Raw genomic sequence first — 25,558 nt, forward strand, 5'->3', positions numbered from 1 at the left:
AATGGCAGTGCAGGCTCGAAGGGCCGAATGGCCTACTACTGCTCCTATTTTCTATGTCCCTATTTGAAGAGCAGATAATTCTTTTTTACATAACACCACTCACTGGACTTCAAATGTAATTTATTCTCTGAAGTGCTTTGCAATGTTTTGACATGATCTGTATGGAAAAAAGATTTAATAACATAAAAACTATAATTACATACTTTCACCATCTTTATTTATTAAGCTGGTCAGATGTTATAACTATGTCGAGTCAAATAAAGAAGAAACAATGTAGTCAGTGGGAGTTCCATCAATAAATCCTTTCCCATTGTTGTGAATAAACCAGCATGGGATATTGGTACCTCGCTTTGGATCCAGTCGGTAATCTTTCTGCCACCCTCTAAACAAAAAAGTAATGTCCATGTAAGAATTACAGAAAATTATCAGTTCCAAAAATATAATTTTGGATATCATATCCTAAGTTATGAAAATACGAAACCATAATTGAAGCATTTACCTCGTGACTATGAGTTTGTGACCCTTTACAACCATTGTTGCATCTGGTTTCTCTGGGTCTGATCCAGGCTGAATGTTATATACCTCAGCATCAACATCATGATAAAATTGACCTGTGTCAACGTGAAATAAAATCAGTTCTGGCTAGAAATGAGAATTTCACAAATCCATCACAGTATAGGTTGAACCTCCCTTATCCCGTACTCCCTTATCCGGTACCCCCGCTTGTCCGGCACTATTCCCAGCCACCAGATGGCGCATGCGCAGAAATTCAATGTGAACAAATTGAAGTCTTTTCGCGCTGCCGACTCCCGCAATCGCTGGCCTGACCCTGCAATCCACCGCCGCCCCTCCCCCCACCCCGCCCCCACACACATTCTCTCTGTCGCACTCCCAGCCCCAAGCCAGCCAGCCCCGCTATCCCCTTGCTCAGTACCTGTACCATCCAATTTAACGCGATCTCCCCTCATCTGGCAAAATCCCTTATCCGGCACAGGCCAGGTTGCCAGGGTGCCGGATAAGAGAGATTCAATCTATATAATAAACTCATCCCTGCCCCAAAATTCAGTCCTAGCTATGACTGGTATAAAACGTGGCTCAGTGGTAGTACTCTCACCTCTGAGTCAGAAGGTTGTGGGTTCAGGCCAATCAGAGGGATTTGAGCATATAATCTAGACTGACACTCCAGTGCAGTACTGAGAGAGTGCTGCACTGACAGAGGTGCAGTCTTTTAGATGAGATGTTAAATTGAGACCCAGGCTAGAATTTTAATTTGGAGGCAGGTAGGGGGCGGGATGGCTGGAAAGCAGTCGGAAAACCCAGGAGACCGGTTTCCCTTGGGCCCTGCTGAATTTAATGTTGGGGCTTGATTTTGAATCTCTGTTTTGCCCGCAGCCAGCCAGATGGAGAGGCTAGCTGGCTGGCGGGCAGATAGGCCTGCAATACCGGACTGCAGAGAGGTGGGAGGGAAGGATCTGGGATAATGGGGAGTGTGGGATAGAAAGGCTGGGGATTGTTGGTAAGTTCGGGGGCTCAATCGTTGAAAGAGATCTCAGGGGCTCGACTGCTGAAAGAGAGGTTGGGAGCTCAATCGTTAGAAGGGGGGTGTCGGGGGCCTGAGATTGTCGGCAAGATTGGGGACTGGAGGTTGGAGGTGGGTTGAGAGGCCGGGGGTGGCTGTGGGAAGGTCTGAAGGCTGAAAGGGGGATCGAAGGCCTCGTGGGGGAGTTGGGGAGAATGGAAGGGTTGTGGGAAGCGAGGGGTGGGGAGACGGGGGGTCTGATCACAGGGGTTTGGCAAGGCAGGAATGCTCAATCCAGCAGGTAAATGAAAAGTCTCTTATCCTGGATCCAGCAGTCCTTGCCTTTCTTTAGCTGGTGGGTTCCTGAGGCTTGAGAAACCCGACCTGCCAGAGATAATTTAAACTGGTGCTTCCAAATGAGGCACAGAGCCTCATTATATTTAAATGAGGCTTCCCACCACTGCCGCCTCCCTCCGCCCCATCCCCCCCACCCACCGTCCCGCCCCCGTTAAAAGTGGGAGGCGTTTTAGGGGGTTAAAATTCCCATCTGCTGTCTGAAGGGATGTAAAAGATTGCACAGCGCTATTCAAAGAAGAGCAGGGGAGCTTTTCCGGTGTCCTGGATAACATTTATCCTCAACCAACATCACTAAAACAGATATTGAAAGCAGAAAATGCTGGAAATACTCAGCAGATCAAGCAGCATCTGTGGAGAGAGAAACAGAGTTAACGTTTCACATCGACCTGAAACATTGGCTGCGATTTCGGCTACCGAGGCAGGCTAAGTGCAGCCGAAGTAGATGGCGGACTGAGACCCTGCTCCTGGTTTCATCGCACTCTGTTGCAGTAATTTTTCCAGATTGGGCTTGTTAAGTCCACCCTGCGAGGTTCCCGGCGAATTAAAAGGAAGCGAGTCTGATGATGTCATTTGATAACACGTCATCAGCCAGTTTCCTTAAAGGGACCATGCCCACGTTCAATTTGACAGTTGTGCTGTCAGTGTTCTGCAGCATTGAGGTGCTGCAAACACTGACAAGCACTGCATAAAGGTGCACGGATGCACCCGGGCTCTCCCATGACTCCTTCCAGATGCTTATGGAGGGATTCTCAGAATGCAGGGAGGTTTTTTTCCCTTCCAATGGACGGAAGAGACTTCCCCAGGACACCAACACAGCCTGGTTGCACATTGCACAGGAGGGCACAAGCAGGGATGTTGTCAGGAAGATCTGGCTATAGTGGCCCAAATCTTTCAATGATCTCATCACATCCCCATCACTCTGCCTTCCCTACCCTACTCCTGCACATCCTTACTCACACCAACTTACCTTGCACCTCCACCCCTTCCTCTCTATCTACATTATCACATCCCCATCTCACTTGCCATACCTCACACTCACCCTCATCCTTGTCCAGTCATACCAACTAACAGTACACAAGGGTAAGCAATTGGGTCTTTTAGCCAATGTTCATGCAGAGTTTCTGCTAATGTGTTGCCGAGCATTGAAATCTTTATTTTCAACACTTTGCATTCTTGGACAGATTTGTGTGCTCCTTTAGAAGTGGCTTAGTGAATTATAGTGAATGGTGATACATAACGGAACCCCCACCCACTGGTGATGAGTGTGAAAGGAATAGCTTGGGCATTGTGAGGATGTTTTATGGTGTTAGTGTGGGGTGGTGCCAACCTGGTGCATCATGTGGAAGCCAGGGTGTACAGCGTCAAGTTAAGTAAATCTGGCCTTGGTGAAGCCATCCCTGGCCTCCTGGGCAGCAATGTGGTCATGTGCTGATGCCCTGAGTCCTGTCCAGCATCAGGTGATTGCGGAGAAGGTTGGTGTTGTTCTTGCTGATATTGGTGTGCCTACTGATGCTGGTATTGGGACTGATCGTGGTGGGATTCTGAGGACCAAGGTGAGATTTTTTTCAAGGGCATCGACGCTGATGGCAACTGAAGTTGAGACGACAGAAGTAATCTGTCAATGGTGAGATAGGTTGTTCCAAGGAGGTGACAGTGGATAGAGTATGCTCCAAACACTTCCAAACTGCATAAAGCTGAGAAGTGTATTCCAAATCCTGAAAGCCCCAGCGTCTAACAATGGAAAGTGAACAGCTGTGAAATGGTAGCTTTTATACCACTTTTGCAGCTGTCACCTAATCAAAGCAATGGTGAGTCACTGAAAACTGGACGAGATCCCTGAGTGACGGGAACCTCGTGAAAAAGTTGGAAAAATTTTTAGTAGCTGGTAAAAAGCCCTGCTTAAATACTTTTAAACACCCTCTTAAATATTTCAATTGGCTCACCCGCCACTTCGTGCCACATCTGCAAAGCACAGGCAGAGCCAGCACTTGGGAAACTTACAAGGAGACAGGGTTCAGAGCGGGATACCGTCCCACTGTCAATCTTTTAGATTTTGACAATGGACCCGCCCTCAGCCTCAGCAAAATCCAACCCGTTAACCTGTTTCTCTCTCCACAGATATTACCGACCTGCTGAGTATTTCTAGTATCCGAGGTATTTTGCTTTTGTATTTGTGTCACTAAAACAGGTTATCTGGTCATTTATGTCAATTCTATTTGTGGAATATTGCTGTGTGCTTATTGGCTACTGCATTTCTCTATATTACAACAGTGACTACACTTCAAAAGTATTTAATTGGTTGTGAAGTGCTTTGGGGCATCCTGAGGTGTTATATAAATAGAAGTTCATTCTTTCCTGACGATAATGAAATGAATATTCTACATACCTAGTAATCCATGGGTCATATTTGAAAGCTTGTGGCTGTCAAGTGTATAAAATCCCAGAAAGTCTCTGTGTTGAGGGTGATTTTTCCAGACGCGATGCAGCACAATAACAAACGTTGCATCGTCTCCCATCGTTACTGTGAGATTCTTCTCTTTCATGACTGAGACTGAGAAGCTGGGAAGAGATTTTTTTTTAAGGTGTTTTATTATTGATCCAAAATTGTTTCAACTCTTTATAAAAGCATGGGTAAAAATGAATGATTATAGGTCTCAAAGGATTTGTCATCAGAGGCTTTAGATGAAATTAAGTTTATTGAAATGACTGTGCTATGTTTGACCTATTCGATATGCGTGCTGCTTTTTCTTCCCTAGTGCTGGACCACTTGATGACATTGTCACTGAAATCTTAAACTTGTGATGTAATCACTAGAAGGCATCACCTTTTTTGTTACATAAATTTAACCGTGCAAATCTATATACTGGCATGTCGATGAGAGCACTATACAGACTGAACTCAGGCAAAAGGTCTCAAAGGTTCTTCTTAATTGGTATGGAGATATTTTAGCTCCTATATTTAAAGTTATTTGACTGCTTTTGTCCCCCCTGAGTTAAGAGTATGACAGATGACCTGTGCCCAGATATGTCAATCCTAATTTGCAATTCTGTAACCATCTATTAGAAAGTTGCAAAAGAGCAGCCAGTGTTCAGTCACCACCCAACTTTCCTCTCTCTCCATGTGGGAAGATTCTTACCTCTATTTGCTGCCTTCCTTGGCAGCCTGGTGGAGACCTGGAACTATTCTTAAACAGAAAATTAGTAGAACACAAAATTACGAGATTATAAGATAATTACTGATGAGGAAGGTTGATTTTAGTTTACTGATTCAGAATAGCCCTGAAGAACCCCCATGCAGCATCCAATTGTTTTTTTTTAAATTCCGGACTTTTCACCTCCATTAGTCTAAGCAGAAGTCTACTGTTGTATTTGCAGAACCATTGATTAGAATTCTAAAACAGAAACATATAGAGGTTATATTATTACAGTGCAGCCAATACCTCTCACACGTTAAGGTTGCTGTTGTTGACCAAGGGATAATAGTCTTGTCTTCGCTGTAATAAACAGTGATCACTTCAGTCGTCACTGCTATTTTCAAGCCGATTTTACTGTTTTCAAGCCCAAATGTTCCAAAGTATGTATTTAATTTCTGGTTATTTTCTGTTTTCTTGTCTCCTATCAATTGTCCATTTATTTTTATACCTATTGTTTTATGACAAATATATTGAACATAATTTAATAAACAATGAACAATAAAACTCAATGCGCAAATAGAACACACCAATAATTATTATTAATACTCTGAAATGTATGGTAGTTACATGTACAACATAACCCAACAAGAAAACTACAGGGAGAATGGAAAGGTTATGGAGGGAAAGAAACAGCAAGGCAAATAGTGAGGAGAGCAGAAGAAGAGCTCAGAGTGGGAAATGGGGGAATAGCACATGCTGGGACGGTAAGAGTGGGAATGTGGACAAGCATGTGACTGAGACCAAAACAGAAAGGAGCAGCAGCAGCAGATGTGGCATGCGATCATTGCTGACTCCCTTCCTCACCATCATTCAGCCAAAATAAAAATATAAAAATATAAATGCAGATGATGACTGAGAGACAAGCTGAAATGAAGTGAAAGGCACAGAGAACCAAAAAGAAAGAGAGATAGAGAGAAGCAGCAATGTGAAGACAACAGAGACAGGAAAGAAAGAACATGGGTTTTCTTGCTTCCCATCAGCAATACAATGGAGATCTACTAGTATTGGTGCTATTAGTTCCCATTATTTTCTAGTGGATAAATTATGTGCCAGTCTGTAGTACAATCTTGTGGAAGTTTTTATATTTATGTAATGGATGGTGGCATTGTAAAAACTGGTGATAAATAAATGACTATCTATAAAGACATATTATCTGCAAACAACTCTGTTTTAAAATTCTAGAAATGCTGATCAGAACTGCTGACGAAAGGCTATTGACCTGAAACGTTAACTCTGTTTCTCTCTCCACAGATGCTGCCTGACCTGATGAGTATTTCCAGCATTTTCTGTTTTTAATTCAGATTTACACCATCCACAGCATTTTGCTTTTGAATTAATTTGTTCTTGTTTCTACAAGAGAACACGATAATGAAATCATTTTACCATGCCGATTTTTTTTTAACAGCAAATAAGGATAAATAATAATTACAGAGGTCAGTGCTCAGCATTAATTGAGAACTAATTCCACTGTTTTCATTTTATGAAGTTTGAGAGATATTTTTCTTTTGCTGAGATTATAAGAATTACTATGGTCTTCAATTGATGCTGTAATGTATCATGTTTCCTTAAATGCAGCATCTTGCCTGTTCAGGTGGATAGAAACATAGAAACATAGAAAATAGGTGCAGGAGTAGGCCATTCAGCCCTTCGAGCCTGCACCACCATTCTATAAGATCATGGCTGATCATTCCCTCAGTACCCCTTTCCTGCTTTCTCTCCATACCCCTTGATCCCTTTAGCCGTAACGGCCACATCTAACTCCCTCTTGAATATATCCAATTAACTGGCATCAACAACTCTCTGTGGTAGGGAATCCCACAGGTTAACAACTCTCTGAGTGAAGATGTTTCTCCTCATCTCGGTCCTAAATGGCTTACCCCTTATCCTTAGACTGTGTCCCATGATTCTGGACTTCCCCAACATCGGGAACATTCTTCCTGCATCTAATCTGTCCAGTCCCGTCAGAATTTTCTATGTTTCTATGAGATCTCCTCTCATCCTTCTAAACTCCAATGAATAAAGGCCCAGTCGATCCTGTCTCTCCTCATATGTCAGTCCAGCCATCCCGGGCATCAGTCTGGTGAACCTTCGCTGCACTCCCTCAATAGCAAGAATGTCCTTCCTCAGATTAGGAGACCAAAACTGAACACAATATTCCAGGTGAGGCCTCACCAAGGCCCTGTACAACTGCAGTAAGACCTCCCTGCTCCTATACTCAAAACCCCTAGCTATGAAGGCCAACATACCATTTGCCTCCTTTGCCGTCTGTTGTACCTGCATGCCAACTTTCAATGACTGATGTACCATGACGCCCAGGTCTCATTGCACCTCCTCTTTTCCTAATCTGCTGCCATTCAGATAATATTTTGCCTTCATGTTTTTGCTCCCAAAATGGATAACCTCACATTTATCCACATTATACTGCATCTGCCATGCATTTTCCCATTCACCTAACCTGTCCAAGTCACCCTGCAGCCTTTCAGCGTCCTCCTCACAGCTCACACCGCCACCCAGTTTAGTGTCATCTGCAAACTTGGAGATATTACACTCAATTCCTTCATCTAAAGCATTAATGTATATTGTAAATAGCTGGGGTCCCAGCACTGAGCCCTGCAGCATCCCACTAGTCACTGCCTGCCAATCTGAAAAGGACCTCTTTATCCCGACGCTCTGCTTCCTGTCTGCCAACCAGTTCTCTATCCACTTCAGTATATTACCCCCAATATCATGTGCTTTAATTTTGCACACCAATCTCTTGTGTGGGACCTTGTCAAAAGCTTTTTGAATATCCAAATATACCACATCCACTGGTTCTCCCTTGTCCACTTTACTAGTTACATCCTCAAAAAATTCCAGAAGATTTGTCAAGCATGATTTCCCTTTCATAAATCCATGTTGACTTGGACCGATCCTGTCACTGCTTTCCAAATATGCTATTATTTCATCTGAAATAATCGATTACAACATTTTCCCCACTACTGATGTCAGGCTAACCGGTCCATTTTCTCTCTCCCTCCTTTTTTAAAAAGTGGTGTTACATTAGCTACCCTCCAGTCCATAGGAACTGATCCAGAGTCGACAGACTGTTGGAAAATGATTACCAATGCATCCACTATTTCTAGGGCCACTTCCTTAAGTACTCTGGGATGCAGACTATCAGGCCCCGGGAATTTATCGGCCTTCAATTCCATCAATTTCCCTAACACAATTTCCCGCCTAATAAGGATTTCCTTCAGTTCCTCCTTCTCACTGGTCCCTCGGTCCCCTAGTACTTCCGGAAGGTTATTTGTGTTTTCCTTCATGAAAACAGAACCAAAGTATTTGTTCAACTGATCTGCCTTTTATTTGTTCCCCATTATAGATTCACCTGAATCTGCCTGCAAGGGACCTATGTTTGTCTTCACTAATCTTTTTCTCTTCACATATCTATAGAAGCTTTTGCAGTCAGTTTTTGTGTTCCCGGCAAGCTTCCTCTCATACACTATTTTCCCCCTCCTAATTAAACCCTTTGACCTCTGCTGAATTCAAATTTCTCCCAGTCCTCAGGTTTGCTGCTTTTTCTGGCCAATTTATATGCCTCTTCTTTGGTTTTAACACTATCCTTAATTTCCCTTGTTAGCCACGGTTGAGCCGCCTTCCCCATTTTATTTTTACTCCAGACAGGGATGTACAATTGTTGAAGTTCATCCATGTGATCTTTAAATTTTTTCGATTGCCTATTCACCGTCAATCTTCTAAGTATCATTTGCCAGTCTATTCTAGCCAATTCACGTCTCATACCATCGAAGTTACCTTTCCTTAAGTTCAGGACTCTAGGCTCTGAATTAACTGTGTCACTCTCCAACTTAATCAGGAATTCTACAATATTATGGTCACTCTTCCCCAAGGGGCCTCGCACAACAAGATTACTAATTAGTCCTTTCTCATTACACATCACCCAATCTAGGATGGCCAGCCCTCTAGTTGGTTCCTCAACATATTGGTCCAGAAAACCATCCCTAATACACTCCAGGAAATCCTCCTCCATCGTATTGCTACCAGTTTGGTTAGCCCAATCTATATGTAGATTAAAGTCGCCCATGATAACTGCTGTACCTTTATTGCACGCATCCCTAATTTCTTGTTTGATGCTGTCCCCAACCTCACTACTACTATTTGGTGGTCTGAACACAACTCCCACTAGCGTTTTCTGCCCTTTGTTATTCCACAGCTCCACCCATACAGATTCCACATCATCCAAGCTAATGTCCTTCCTTACTGTTGCGTTAATTTCCTCTTTAACCAGCAACGCTACCCCACCTCCTTTTCCTTTCTGTCTATCCTTCCAGAATGTTGAATACCCCTGGATGTTGAGTTCCCAGCCTTGGTCACCCTGGAGCCATATCTCCGTGATGCCAATTATATCATATTCATTAATTGCTGCCTGGAAAACAAAGCCCATGGCACTCATCAAAGAGAAGCAGAGAAATTTTCCAGGGGTCCTGGCCAACATATATCTCTCAATTTATTTCATTTATCTCACTGCTGTCTGTGGGACCTTGTTATATGCAAATTGGCTGCTGTGTTTGCATAAATCAACAGTGACTATATTTAAAAAGCAATTAATTAGCTGTGAAGCATTTTGGGACATCCTTAGGATATAAAAGGCACTATATAAATGCAAGTTATTTCCTTCCTTCGTTGTGACAATTTCAATACTATACTTATGGTTGGTTTCTGTTCTAGTGCTCTGCTTAAATGGAACACAGTGTTGGATACACAAAATACGATATGTTACCTGTGTATAGATCAGTGACAAGATTTACTATTGAATCTGGTTTCCCATCAATGTTGAAACATATGGCATCATACTGCTTTTGCATTTGGATAATGAAATGTGGATCTCCATCAACTTTAAAAAAAATGCAAAATGAACAAATCTTAAGTAATTGCAATAAATAATTAATATTTTATATTTTAAAGATAATAAAGGATATTCCATTCTGTGATGTCAGATATCAGAATGGAGGAAACACTAGGCAATAAAAAAGTTATATTAACTCCAAAAGACGTTGTTTTATGTATATTTTTCTCATAAACAGTAAACTCTGTTAACAAAATCATTTTCATTCAAAAAAATCCCCCAAGCCCCTTTCAACACATAACTCCTGTTGTTTTCTTACCTCCACCTCAATTCTTTCACATTTGTCTGCATTAAATCACATTTGCCATCTACAGGCCCAGTTGCCCAAAAATCCAAACCCTTCTGAATCTCGATGTATTTTACCTTACAGGATCAATTCCATGATCCTCTGCATGGTGAATTTTCAATCTCAGCCCTGGGGAGATATAGATAAGAGCCCAAGAGTTTTCCCATAGGCAGGGTGGAATGACATGCCATGCCGCTCTTAAACATCTTAAAGTAGCAAGTTTCTCAGTCGTGTTGACGAAAGCCTGGGAGAGCTCATCTCTCCCTTCTTGCCCAGTCAGATGTAGTGCATGATGTGAGGAAACCCAGGGCAGGAAAAGGGAGGAACACTTTAAATACTTATCCCCACAAATGATACAAAATACATTGACCATGATAACAAGCAATAAAATCGGCTAGATCAACATTATGTGAAGAAAATCATTTATCAAAGATATAATAACAGGGAATTGATGGTGCAGTGGGTCACCTAGTCCAGATTGATCAAATGAAAGTTTACTCTTTCCACGAGCTGTAAATCCACTAATCTTAACACATTTGTTAGTGGTGCAGGCTCACAACACAAATTGGCAAATAGGCACTAAATTTGAAAAGGCACTGACACAGGTCATGAGGATGGCTAGTGTAAGGAATAGAAAAATTACAATACCAGAAATGGATATTTTCTGAGGATGGGGTTATGGCACCTTGTTAAAACAGTGTAGAGAGATTTACAGCTGTGCGTAGGAACTATAAACACAGCATTAGTTGAAGAATTCTAAAATGCTGCTGAAACATTAATAACTTTTCAGAATGAAATGATCAAATTACACTCAATAGCGAGCTGGTGATCCTTTGGTTATATGGGATGGCTGTACAGCTGCACTTTCTAAAGAAGAAATATTCTTTTGGCTAAAAGCGCTTCTAAGGAAATTAATTTGGGTATTTAAAGATTCTCAGCTTTTGATTCCAAAAAGTTTGAAGCTACCGTTGACTGCCCCTTCATTAGCGCACACAGACAAAATAATGGCAACAAAAGACAAAACTCCACAGCAACTAGAAAGGCTTGAGAAAATACGGAACATCTGAACAGAGAAGTAACGTCGCCATCTTTCTCCAGCCCAAACCTGATTTACAAAGGGAAGGCAAGACAGATAATAGAAGTGATTAGAAATGGACCGAAACATGTCTCAATGTGATTGAAAACCTACTAATGAAGCTGCTAAATACATTTGAAAGTAACTTGGTGTGCACTGCATCTATTTAGTAGTTAGACAGAAACATGACCAACTTACCGCTAGTTACTGGATGGTAAGCTGTTTAGGAATAAACAAAGCCAGTCAATGCACTGTTCAATAAGATTACATAGAGGAAACTAGATACTACTCAATTTCAGTGAATTATGAAGCAGTAAGCTAATTAAGAGGCTCAGGTAACAAACATAAATCACTTAAACTTCAGTTTCTTAGTTAAGTTCATTATTTGAAATTTTGAAATTCAACTTCTGTTTCAGAAAGACTTTCGGGATCAGTTTTTGTGTATAATGGTTGTGTGGTAGTAACATTGTTTAAAAATATTTTTCTTAGTGTGGTGCTGTTGCTATGTTTTTGTTACTCTTTAAAAGATCCCATGTGACAATAGGACAAATCTTTTCTTCGCATAAAATCTAATGGAGTGCTTCATTTGTGATGTAGGACCTAAGCGTAGTTTGAATGTGTGATAGGGAATCGGAAGCACAATGTCTAAAATTTTTAGAAGACACCAAATTGGGGGTGTAGTTAATACAAAGGAAGCATGTGACGAAATAAAAGAAGATATTAATAAATGTGGGTGTGTAATTGACAAATGAATTTTAATATAGATAAGTGAGGTAATGCATTTTGGTCGGATCAATAAGAAGGCCACATACTGCTTAGATAATAAGAATCTAAATAGGATAGTGGAGCAAAAGGATCTATGGGTACAGATACACAAATCACTAAAAGCAGGATAATAAGGCCAAAATAAGCGAACTAAACACTGGGTTTCATTTCTAGAGGGATAGAATTGAAATGCAGGGAAATCATGCTAAACTTGTATGGAACCTTGGAATACTGTGCATTGTTCTGGGCTCCATGTTATGAAAAGGATACAGAGACATTGGAGAAGGTGCAAAAAAGATTCAGAAGAATAATACTAGAACTGAGAGGTTGTAACTATCAGGAAAGGCTGAACAGGCTGGGGCTCTCTTCTCTAGAAAAGAGAAAGCTGAGGGGTGACCTTATGAAGATATATATATTTTTTTATTCATTCATGGAATGTGAGCACACTGGCAAGGCCAGCATTTATTGGCCATCCCTAATTACCCTTGAGAAGATGGTAGTGAGCCACCTTCTTGAACCGCTGCAGTCCTTCTGGTGAAGGTACTCCCACAGTGCTGTTAGGGAGGGAGTTCCAGGATTTTGACCCAGTGACGATGAAGGAATGGTGATATACTTCCAAGTCAGGATGGTGTGTGTCTTGGAGGAGAATGTGGAAGTGGTGGTGTTCCCATGCGCCTGTTGCCCTTGTCCTGGTAGGTTGTAGAGGTCGTAGGGTTGGGAGGTGCTGCCGAAAAAGCCTTGGTGAGTTGCTGCAGTGCATCTTCTAGATGGTACACACTGCAGCCACAGTACACCAGTGATGGAGGGAGTGAATGTTTAAGGTGGTGGATCGGGTGCCAATCAAGCGGGCTGCTTTGTTCTGAATGGTGTCGAGCTTCTTGAGTGTTGTGGGAGCTGCACTCGTCCAGGGTTTGATAGGGTAGACATGGAGAAAATGTTTTCACTTGTGGGGGGAGACAAAAACTAGAGGCCATAAATATAAGATAGTCACTAATAAATCCAATATGGAATTCAGAAGAAACATCTTTACCCAAAGAGTGGTAAGAATGTGGAACTCACTATCACAAGGAGTAGTTGAGGCGAATGGCATAGATGCATTTAAGGGGAAGCTAGATAAGCACGAGGGAGAAATAAATAGAAGGGTATGTTGATAGGGTTAGATGAAATGGGATGGATGTGTAGAGCGTAAATGCTGGGATAGACGAGTTGGGCCGAATGGCCTGTTTTTGTGCTGTAAACTTGATGTAACTCGATATAGACAGTTCCAGCATTACCAGGTTTTTTGGAGGAAAACAGAATTACAGAAAAAAAGTTCCTACATTGTACATATTATATTGAAATATCTTACAGCTAATGAACTGTTTCCTAAATCCTTGTTTAAATCTGACATCCAACTTTGAGCAAATATAGTTTATGAATTGTTTACATTTTAAGAATCACGGAAGAGATGGAAGTATGAGTGACACAGTTCTTGTACGAACTCTCAATGCACTCACATGAAATTCTTCTCTGCACTATTTCAATGCAGACATTAATTCATTTAAAATGGAATTTCATGTAAGTGCAATACACATTCATATCAGAATAGTACCCATCATAATCTGTCCCTGTGGCACAATGGGCCATGTGTTCAGCTGTTAAATAAAAGCTGGGTGGTTCAAGACCAGCCATTGAAGCAAATCATCAAGCAGCCCTTTATTTATACCAACAAATGGGATTCAGGGTTATTAGAAATGCATCAAGGGAATACCATGAATAAGTGGGCGAGATGGACTAACAGTCTTCTCCTGTTTGAAACTGTTCATATGTATAATTGGTGTCTAACTGCAGGTATGTTTATCAACAAGGTTACTATGTTTTATCATCATCATAGGCAGTCCCTCGGAATTGAGGAAGACTTGCTTCCACTCTTAAAATGAGTCTTAGGTGGATGAACAGTCCAATATGAGAACCACAGTCCCCAGCACAGATGGGACATACAGTCATTGAGGGTAAGGGAGGGTGAATGACTGAATTTGTCTAGTTGGTAATCATTAATCCATCAGTAAATTTTTTAGTGCTGCATCATTGTGTATCAATAAACAAAACGAGAACTATACTGAAGGTCATTGATTGATTTTCTTCAACAGTTTGTGCATAATGTGTTGTGCAATTCCAAAGCGCAAACATGAAGAAAATAGTTCTCTAAATATTACTGAAGGTACATTTGTTCTCTGGAAAAAATTTCAACCTCACCATCAAAACCCAACAAATGTATTTGAATTTACAGAGTGAAAGGAAATATAGCACAAGAAATGATGTGTGATAATGTGGTAAAAGACAGCTACTTGATATGATGCTGCACAGTGCCCCGTTACCGCCCCGGATCCTAAATTCGCTTCCGCCCCCTGCTGCATCGTAATGGCAGCTGCAGGAGGCGTTGTGAGGTTGACCGGTTGCTTGGGGAGCGGTAATTAAAGGCATTGGTGGTCAGGTAGGCCAAAAAAAAATATTCACCTCTCTGCTCATTTTTGAATTTTTCCAGTGCTGCGATTGATCAGCTCTGCACTTTGTAAGAGTGCTTGCGGCTGATCATCGTGGATCGCAGGTGCTGTCGCCGATCAGTCAAATTGTTGCCTTGCAATGCCCTCAGCAATGGCCCTTCCCTTCAAGGAAGGAAAGGAGCCTGTGATTCCAGCAGTGCTGCACAGGACATTGTGCAGCTTTCTGCTGCTACTACCCCTCTTGCCTCCTTTAGCGCTCCAAGAGAAGTGGTAGCGCTTGATTCAGCCCTTAACTTCCCTTCTGGAGTGCTAAACCGGAAGTTCGCGTCCACTGGAATTGAGTAGCGCCCGGCGATACTTTCGCGCTCCCGCAAAAGTTGCTGCACCAAACCTAGCTGCTATTATTTTGGATTTAAGACATTTTAAAATCAGCTGATAACGATGCAGGGTTTTATTTTGGATAAGATACAATAATGCAGATGAATTTACCTCGTGAATATAAATATTCTGCATAACTTCCAGCTCCAGGAGTGGCTGAAAAATAAATCAAAATATCTCTGTAAACTGTCATCCAAAACTCTGCTGCTCATGTCCTAACTCGCACAAAATCCCGTTCACCCATCACCAATATTCCCGATAATTATTTTTTGGGTGCTCGGCCCCTTCAAAATATCGCACACGCATGTTTTTTCCTATTAAAAAGCCGGCGGCGTGGGAAGTCTAGAGTGCTGCGCGGCCGGGCATCACCCTTGTGCTTGCTCCCGGTTAAGCAATGCCTCAGCCTCAATTTTATAATTCACATCCTTGTTTACAAATCCCTCCATATCTATGTAACCTCCTCCAGCCCTAAAACCCTTCGAGATCTCTGCACTCCTCCAATTCTGGCCTCTTGCGCATCCCCGATTTTAATCGCTCCATCATTGGCAGTCGTGCCTTCAGCTGCTGAGTCTCTAAGTCTTGGAACTCCCTCCCTAAACCGCTCCGCCATTCTGCCTCTCTTTCCTCCTTTAAGATGCTCCTTAAAACTTACCTCTTTGACCAAGGTTTCTGCCCTAGTATCTACTTATGTGGCTCGGTGTCAAATTTTGTTTGATAATGCTCCTGTGAAGTGCCTTAGTACATTTTACTATGTTAAATATAAGTTGTTGTACTTAATTGACTTTAATAGTCAATTTCCTTTGCCCCTGTTATCACTTTAAGATTTGATTAGAATGTATTATATGAACAGCTTGAAGACCATATCTACTTCTGAGAGGCTGACTGAGTGTATTGCTGACAGAGAGTTTTTAACCAAGAGAAGGTAAATAAATGAGTTTGGCCCAAACAGAAATTAGCACTGAGATACAATTGGCCTGAAAATCAGCAAGGTCAGCAAGGGTAGTGTTTGAATGTTGACTGTGTGGGCTAAGAGAATTTAAGTAGAGCAGACAAACAAAAGGTAATTGAACTGCTGGAGGTTAAATGGAGTGAGAAGGCAGCTGAGTGAGTACAGGGAGTTTTACCTGAACTAGAGTCTAGCACTGAAGTGTAGTAGACTTTCAGTTATTTGATTTTCCAAGTATTTTCAATCAATTTATTATGGAAGGACATGGCAGCCTATATTGTGCAGCACTTGCATATGGGAGTTTCTTTGAAACTGTGAGTGCCCAGAAGAACGACAGGTGCTAGAAGTGTCTCCTGGTGGACTCAGTTGAACTGAATGTTACTGAGCTTCAGAAATATTTGAAGACATTTGCCACTCCATGGGATGGAAGAAGGGTTGTTAGAATGGAAGTTGCAGGGGGCGATCATTAGACAGCTGAAGATGCACATAGGCAGGAGAAAGGATATGGGTGACCACCAGCTGTGGGGATGGGTGGAGGAAACAGAGAGGAAAACTCAAGTACAGACAATGCAGAAAACTCACGGGTTCTTCAAGCTGTCTGATGGGTATACTGTACCAGATATCTATGGCACAACAACAACTTGTATTTGTATTGCACCTTCAACGTAATAAAATGTCTTAAGGCACTTCACAGATGTATTATAAGAGAAAAAAATTTGACACCAAGCCACATAAGGAGAAATAAGAGCAGGTGACCAAAAGCTTGGTCAAAGAGGTAGGTTTTAAGGAGCGTCTTAAAGGAGGAAAGAGAGGTGGAGAGGTTTAGGAAGGGAATTCCAGATCTTGGGGCCTAGGCAACATAAGGATCGGCAATCAATGGTTCGGCGATTATAATCAAGGATGCTCAGGAGGGTAGAATTAGAGGAACACAGATATCCCGGGGAGTGGTGGGGGGGGGGGGGGGGGGGGAGCTGGAGAAGATTACAGAGACAGAGAGGGGCGAGGCCATGGAGGGATTTGAAAACAAGGATGAGAATTTTGAAATTGAGGCGTTGCTTAACCGGGAGCCAATGTGGGTGTGAGCGTAGGAATGGAATGGATGAATGGGACTTGGTGCGGTTAGGACATGGGTAGCCGAGTTTTGGATAACATCAAATTTACAGAGGGTAGAACGTGGGAGGCCAGCCATGAGTGCATTGGAATAGTCAAGTCTAGATGAAACAAAGTCATGGATGAAGGTTTCAGCAGCGGATGAACTGAGGCAAGAGCGGAAACGGGCGATGTTATGGAGGTGGAAATAGGCAGTCTTAGTTGCCACGGATATGTGGTCGAAAGCTCATTTCAGGATCAAATAGGACACCAAGGTTGCAAACAGTGTGGTTCATTCTCAGACAGATGTTAAGGAGAGGGATGGAGTTTGTGTCGGGGACCGAAAACAATGGTTTCGGTCTTCCCAAAATTCAATTGGAGAAAATTACTACTCGTCCAGAACTGGATGGCGGACAAGCAGTCTGACAATTTAGAGACCGTGGAGGGGTCGAGAGAAATGGCGGTGAGGTAGAACCGGATGTCATCTATTGCTGTGTTTTCGGATGATGTCACCAAGGAGCCAGGCTAGTGCAGTCCCACCCAGTTGGATGACGGTGGAGAGGCATTGGAGGAGGATGGAGTGGTCAACCGCGTCAAAGGCTGCAGACAAATAAGAAGGATGAGGACGAGGAGGAATAGTTTATCTTTATCACAAAGGATGTCAGTTGTGACTTTGATGAAACCTGATTGGAGGGATTCAAACATGGAATTGCGGGAAAAATAGGCACGGAGGCGACAACGCGTTCAAGGGCTTTGGAGAGGAAAGGGAGGTAGGAGATGAGGCGGTAGTTTGCAAGGATCGAGGGGTAAAGGTTTTTTTGAGGAGGGGGCGATAATGGCAGATTTGATGGAGCGGGGAGTACCTGAGGAGAGGGAACATTAACAATATAAGCCAACATGGGAGCCAGAAAAGGAAGTTGGTTGGTCAGCGGTTTGGTGGGAATTAGGTCAAGGGAGCAGGAAGTGGGTCTCATGGACAAGTGGAGTGCGGCGAGGTCAAGAGGGAAGTTCGGAGAGAAACTGGAGAAAGATACGAATTCAGGGCAGTGGGGAACCTTATTGGACATTTGGCCTGGTGGGCTAGGAGAAGGAAGGGAAGTGGCAGAGACAACTGAACGGATGATCTCAATCTTAGTGACAAAGAAGTCCGTGAGCATCTCACACTGGTTGTCTGAGGTGAGGGTGGAAGAGACAGGGGAGAAATGTTTAAGAAAACTGTAGCAGTAGAGAATAGAAGCTAGGATTTATCTTTGCATTCCAGAATGATTCTGGAATAGTGAACAATTTTGGCAGACGAGAGCAGGACCCGATAATGCTTTATGTGGTCCAGCCAGATCTGGCGGTGAATGGCTAAACCAGTTGTCTGCCATATCCGTTCAGGTCTGCATCCCTTGAGAGAGAGTAATTGTTTTAATAAGGACCAGGGCATCAAAAGTGATGGTGAGGGTGTGGTTGAGCAGATCGGTAGCTGCAGAAATGTCGGGGTCAATGGAGGCTCAAAGACCGGACAGTTTTCGTAACTGCAGTTGTAAGCGAGTTGGGAGAGAATCTTTTCCAGGGGCGCACACAGAAGGAAGCAGGGTTGAGGGGGGAAGGGGGATGTGGGTGATGACCTTATCTGCAATTGACACGATGGGAGTAGCGAGGCTACGAGAGATGGCAAGGTCGAGGGGGTGGCCGTGAATATAGGTGGAGGAGACAGACCAAGGTGTGATTTACTGATGAGAGCTACGCCGCCACCACGGAGGTCTGAGCGGGGCAAGTGGTGGAAGGTTATAGCCAGGCAAGGAGGCATCATTTAAGGGTAAGGTAGCATCAACCCTCACTCAAGATTCTGTCAAGATGCCGATGCAATCATCCACGGTAAGCTCATGGATGGCAAGGGCCTTGTTCGCAAGTGAACGGTCATTCTGAAGGGAGATGTGGAGAGGGTCAGTGATGGGGAGGGGATTGGCAAGATTAGCCCCCACTGGGCGGGAAGGTCGGCGAGAGATTCGGATGGGACTGTTGGGGTTGCTGCCTCGATGGGCCCTTTGGAGGATGCCAAGAGAGGTACAATGGGAATCTGTAGGCTAATCTAAGAGGGAGTCAAGCCTGGGACAGCAGCAAGAGAGTTGGAAGGTCAAAGAGTAATTAGGATTGGGGTAGGTATTTGGGATGGCAGATTATCCAAGAGAAGAGAGATGAAAAGAGGCGTGACAACATGAGAGAACGGTCAGAGAGGGAGAGAGAGAAAAGGAAAGGAAAAAGGGGAGAAAAAAGTGGAAATAGAAATAAATGGCTTGGGTCGAGAGTGGCAGCCAAAGTGCTCCCAGACCTCTCACACACCCTGAGCACTCCCAGACCTCTCATACACCCTGAGCACTCCCGGATCCCGCACCCTGAGCACTCCCAGACCCCACACACTGAGCACTCCCGGATCCCGCACCCTGAGCACTCCCAGAACCCGCACCCTGAGCACTCCCGGATCCCGCACACTGAGCACTCCCAGACCTCTCACACATCCTGAGCACTCCCAGACCTCTCACGCACCCTGAGCACTCCCGGATCCCGCACACTGAGCACGCCCAGACCCCGCACCCTAAGCACTCCCAGACCCCACACACTGAGCACTCCCAGACCCCGCACCCTGAGCACTCCCAGACTCCGCACCCTGAGCACTCCCAGACCCTGCACACTGAGCACACCCAGACTCCACACACACCCTGACCACTCCCAGACCCCCAGCCTGAGCACTCCCAGACCCTGTACACTGAGCACTCCCAGATCCTGCACACACCCTGACCACTCCCGGACCCCGCACCCTGACCACTCCCAGACCCTGCACACACCCTGACCACTGCAAGACGCTGCACCCTGAGCACTCCCAGACCCCCAGCCTGAGCACTCCCAGAACCTGCACACTGAGCACTCCCAGACCCCACACACACCCTGAGCACTTCCAGACCCCACTCCTTGAGCACTCCCAGACCCCACACCCTGAGCATTCCCAGACCCCACACCCTGAGCACTCCTGGACCCCACTTCTTGAGCACGCCAGACCCCACACCCTGACCACTCCCAGACCCCGCACCCTGAGCACTCCCAGACCCCACACACACCCTGACCACTCCCAGACCCCGCACCCTGAGCACTCCCAGTCCCCACACACTGAGCACTCCCAGACCCCACACACACCCTGACCACTCCCAGACCCCGCACACTGAGCACTCCCAGACCCCACACACTGAGCACTCCCAGTCCCCACACACACCCTGAGCACTCCCAGACCCCGCACCCTGAGCACTCCCAGTCCCCACACACACCCTGAGCACTCCCAGACAACGCACACTGAGCACTCCCAGACCCCCAGCCTGAGCACTCCCAGACCACGCACACTGAGCACTCCCAGACCCCGCACCCTGAGCACTCCCAGACCCCGCACCCTGAGCACTCCCAGACCCCCAGCCTGAGCACTCCCAGACCCCGCACACTGAGCACTCCCAGACCCCGCACCCTGAGCACTCCCAGACCACGCACACTGAGCACTCCCAGACCCCCAGCCTGAGCACTCCCAGACCCCGCACGCTGAGCACTCCCAGACCCCGCGCCCTGAGCACTCCCAGACCCTGCACACTGAGCACTCCCAGACCCCGCACACACCCTGACCACTCCCAGTCCCTGCACACACCCTGACCACTCCAAGACGCTGCACCCTGAGCCTCCCAGACCCCGCACCCTGAGCACTCCCAGACCCCGCACCATGAGCACTCCCAGACCCTGCACACTGAGCACTCCCAGACCCCACACACTGAGCACTTCCAGACCCCACTCCTTGAGCACTCCCAGACCCCACACCCTGAGCACTCCCAGACCCTGCACACTGAGCACTCCCAGACCCCGCACCCTGAACACTTCCAGACCCCACTCCTTAAGCACTCCAAGACCCCACACCCTGAGCACTCCCAGACCCCACACCCTGAGCACTCCCGGACCCCGCACACACCCTGACCACTCCCAGACTCTGCACCCCGGGCACTCCCAGACCCCACACACACCATGACCACTCCCAGACCCCGCTCCCCGAGCACTCCCAGTCCCCACACACTGAGCACTCCCAGACCCTGCACACTGAGCACTCCCAGACCCCACACACTGAGCACTCCCAGACCCCACACACTGAGCACTCCCAGACCCCGCACACTGAGCACTCTCAGACCCCGCACCCTTGGCACTCCCAAACCCCGCACCCTGAGGACTCCCAGACCCCGCACCCTGAGCACTCCCAGACCCCGCACCCTGAGCACTCCCAGACCCCGCAACCTGAGCACTCCCAGACCCCGCACCCTGAGCACTCCCAGACCCCGCACCCTGAGCACTCCCAGACCCCGCACCCTGAGCACTCCCAGACCCCGCACCCTGAGCACTCCCAGACCCCGCGCCCTGAGCACTCCCAGACCCCACACCCTGAGCACTCCCAGACCTCACACCCTGAGCACTCCCAGACCCCGCACCCTGAGCACTCCCAGACCCCGCACCCTGAGCACTCCCAGACCTCACACCCTGAGCACTCCCAGACCCCGCACCCTGAGCACTACCAGACCCCACACACTGAGCACTCCCAGACCCCACACCCTGAGCACTCCCAGACCCCACACCCTGAGCACTCCTGGACCTGAGACCCTGAGCGTTCCCAGACCCCACACCCTGGGCACTCCCAGAACCACACACCACCTGAGCACTCCCAGACTCCGCACACTAAGCACTCCCAGACCCCACACACTGGGCACTCCCAGGCCCCACACCCTGGGCACTCCCAGACCCCGCACCCTGAGCACTCCCAGACCCCACACCCTGAGCACTCCCAGACCCCACACCCTGAGCACTCCTGGACCCGAGACCCTGAGCGTTCCCAGACCCCACACCCTGGGCACTCCCAGACCCCACACCCTGAGCACTCCCAGAACCCCACACCCTGAGCACCCCTGGACCCGAAATCCTGAGCACTCACAGGCAGCCAAAGCGAGTTCATGAAAAAGCTCAGGTTACATCAGCCAGGTTATGTCGTAATTAATGGGTTACATATTTCCTGGCAGTAGCAGGGATTAGGTTGGAGACAATAATAGAGAGACCAGAGTCAAAGTCAGAGGTCACATAAAGGGACAAAGCCAACAAATACAGCTGAGAACTGCAATTCAGGGTAGATAAATAAGCAGTGCTAATAAATTACTTGGGGGGTTGGAGTGGTGGGGACGGCATGAGAGTTAAATGCAGATAAGCAGGAGTATTGGGGGATTGGACAGTGAGACAACTAATCAGTCACTTCTGTAATTGTAAATGTGAGTTCCAATTGTTATGTTACCTCGCAGGTGACATGGTAAGAAACAAAAAAGAATGAGTGGGGGGTGGAGATGAGGAATAATACGGGGGGAAAGTCGCTGGTGGACGTAGTTTATAGGCCCCCTAACAGTAGCTACATGTTGGACGGTGTATAAATCAAGAAATAAAGGAAGCTTGTAAAAAAAGAACGGCATTAATCATGGGAGATTTTAACCTTCATGTTGATTGGACAAAGCAAATTGGCCAGGGTAGCCTTGAGGAAGAGATCATTGAGTGTATCCGGGATAGTTTCCTTGAACAGTGCGTTGCAAAACCAACCAGGGAGCAGGCTATCTTAGATCTGGTATTGCATGATGAGACAGGATTAATAAACGATCTCCTCGGAATGAATGACCATAACATGATTGAATTTCAGATTCAGTTGGAGGTTGAGAAAGTTGGATCTCAAACCAGTGTCCGAAGCTTAAATAAAGGAAACTGGGAAAATAGATTAAAGTATGGGACAGTTGATGAGCAGTGGCAGACATTTAAGGAGATATTTCATAACTCACAACAAAAATATATCCCAATAAGAAGGAAAGACTGTAAGAGAAGGGATAACCAACTGTGGCTAACTAAGGAAATTGAAAACTAGGGCATATTATGTGGCCAAGACTAGTGGAAGGCCAGAGGATTGGGAAACTTAAAAGCCAGCAAGGAATGACTAAAAAACTAATAAAGAGAGGGAAGATAGATTATGAAAGTAAACTAGCACAAAATATAAAAACAGATAGTAAGAGTTTCCACTGGTACATAAAAAGAAAAAGAGTGGCTAAAGTAAATGTTGGTCCCTACAAGATGAAACTGGGGAATTAATAATGGGGAACAGGGAAATGGCAGAGATGTTGAACAAATATTTTGTATCGGTCTTCACGGTAGAAAACACCAAAAACATTCCAATAGTGGATAATCAAGGGGCTATAGGGAGGAAGGAACTTAATCCAATCACTGTCACTAAAGAAGTAGTACTCGATAAAATAATGGGACTAAAGGCGGACAAGTCCCCTGGACCTGATGGCTCACATCCTCAGGTCTTAAAAGAAGTGGCTGCAGAGATAGTAGATGCATTGTTTGTAATCTATCAACATTTCTTGGATTCTGGGGAGGTCTCAGCGGATTGGAAAACCGCAAATATAACATCCCTATTTAAAAAAGGAGGCAGACAGAAAGCAGGGAACTATAGACCAGTTAGTCTAACATCTGTCATTGGGAAAATGCTGGAATCCATTATTAAGGAAGACATTTGGAAAAGCATAACTCAATCAAGCAAAGTCAGCACGGTTTTATGAAAGAGAAATCATGTTTGACCAATTTGCTGGAGTTCTTTGAGGATGTAACGAGCAGGGTGGATAAGGGGGAACCAGTGGATGTGGTGTATTTGGATTTCCAGAAGGCATTTGATAAGGTGCCACATAAAAGGTTACAGCACAAGATAAAAGTTCACGAGGTTGGGGGTAATATATTAGCATGGATAGAGGATTGGCTAACGAAAAGAAACCAGAGAGTCAGGATAAATGGGTCATTTTCTAGTTGGCAAACAGTAATGAGTGGGGTGCCACAGGGATCGGTGTTGGAGCCTCAACTATTTACAAGCTATATTAATGACTTGGATGAAGGGACCGTTTGCTGATGATACAAAGATGGGTGGGAAAGTAAATTGTGAGGAGGACACAAAAAATCTATAAAGGGATATTGACAGGCTAAGTGGGCAAAAATGTAGCAGATGGAGTATAATGTGGGAAAATGTGAGGTTATCGACTTTGGCAAAAAAAATAGAAAAACAAATTATAATTTAAGTAGAGCAAAATTGCAAAGTGCTGCAGTGTGCATAAAACACAAAAAGTTAATATGAAGGTAGATCAAGTAATCAGGAAGGCAAATGGAATGTTGGCCTTTATTGCAAGGGGAATCGAGTAAAAAAGCAGAGAAATCCTGCTACAACTGTACAGGGTATTGGTGAGGCCGCACCTAGATTACTGCGTACTTTGATCTCCGTATTTAAGGAAGGAAATACTTGCGTTGGAGGCTGTTCAGAGAAGATTCACTAAGTTGATTCCGGAGATGAAGGGGTTGAGTTGTGAAGATAGGTTGAGTAGGTTGGGCCTATACTCATTGGAGTTCAGAAGAATGAGAGGTGATCTTATCGAAACATAAGATAATGAGGTGGCTTGACAAGGTGGATGCAGAACGATATTTACACTCATAGGGGAAACTAAAACTAGGGGACATAGTCTCAGAATAAGGCACCACCTATTTAAAACTGAGATGAGGAGGAATTTCTTCTCTCAGAGGGTTGTAAATCTATGGAATTCTCTGCCCCAGAGAGCTGTGTCATTGAATATATTTAAGGCAGAGATAGACAGATTTTTGAGCGATAAGGAAATAAAGGGTTATGGGGAGCGGGCAGGGAAGGGGAGCTGAGTCATGATCTTATTAAATGATGGAGCAGGCTCGAATGTTCAAATGGCCTACTGCCGATCCTATTTCTTATGTTCTTATGTTCTAGTGCAGAAGTTCTTCCAAAGGAAGAGGGACAACTGAAAGTCATAGTTCACGTCAATGGCTTAGGGAAGAAGTATCAAGAGTTAGGAATTAATTTAGGAAGCAGGACCTCAAACGGTAGTAAATTCAGGATTACCATCACTGCCACACCAGTATAAGAATAGTCAGTTTAGGGAGGTTATTGTATTGCTCAAGGCATGCTGAAGATTCTGATATTCTTGGGCACTAGAAACAGCAGGATTGAGTTGTACAAAAGGGATGGCCTACATCTGAATAGAGCTGTGACTAATATCTTTCATCGCCACACAGCACTGCCCCCCCAGTCATCAAGATCCACGGCGCGGCCCTGGACACCGTGGATCACTTCCCATATCTTGGGAACCTCCTATCAACAAAAGCAGGCATCGACGATGAGATCCAACACTGCCTCCTGTGCGCCAGTGGAGCCTTCGGTTGCCTGAGGAAAAGAGTGTTTGAAGACTAGGCCCTCAAAACTGCCACCAAGCTCATGGTCTACAGGGCTGTAGTAATACCCGGTATCCTGTATTGCTCAAAGACATGGACCATGTACAGTAGACACCTCAAGTCGCTGAAAAAATATCACCAACGATGTCTCTGCAAGATCCTACAAATCCCCTGGCAGGACAGACGCACCAACATCAGCGTCCTTGTCCAGGCTAACATCCCCAGCATTGAAGCACCGA

General features: G+C 45.2%; 1 protein-coding gene across 1 annotated transcript in view; it reads right to left on the minus strand.

Annotated features, from left to right (window-relative positions):
* Positions 1-243: 243 nt before the first annotated feature.
* The window catches only part of LOC139276765 (inter-alpha-trypsin inhibitor heavy chain H3-like), a 42,065-nt gene continuing 16,750 nt past the window's right edge, over positions 244-25,558 (minus strand). The window contains exons 11-17 of the mRNA XM_070894773.1: positions 15,071-15,115; positions 11,532-11,552; positions 9,847-9,960; positions 5,316-5,517; positions 4,263-4,435; positions 500-611; positions 244-382 (exon numbers count right to left, since the gene is read on the minus strand). Coding sequence (XP_070750874.1) covers positions 244-382; positions 500-611; positions 4,263-4,435; positions 5,316-5,517; positions 9,847-9,960; positions 11,532-11,552; positions 15,071-15,115 — 806 coding nt within the window. The remainder of the gene's footprint in view (positions 383-499; positions 612-4,262; positions 4,436-5,315; positions 5,518-9,846; positions 9,961-11,531; positions 11,553-15,070; positions 15,116-25,558) is intronic.

The sequence above is a fragment of the Pristiophorus japonicus genome, chromosome 12 (assembly GCF_044704955.1).
Source record: "Pristiophorus japonicus isolate sPriJap1 chromosome 12, sPriJap1.hap1, whole genome shotgun sequence".
NCBI lineage: Eukaryota > Metazoa > Chordata > Chondrichthyes > Pristiophoridae > Pristiophorus > Pristiophorus japonicus.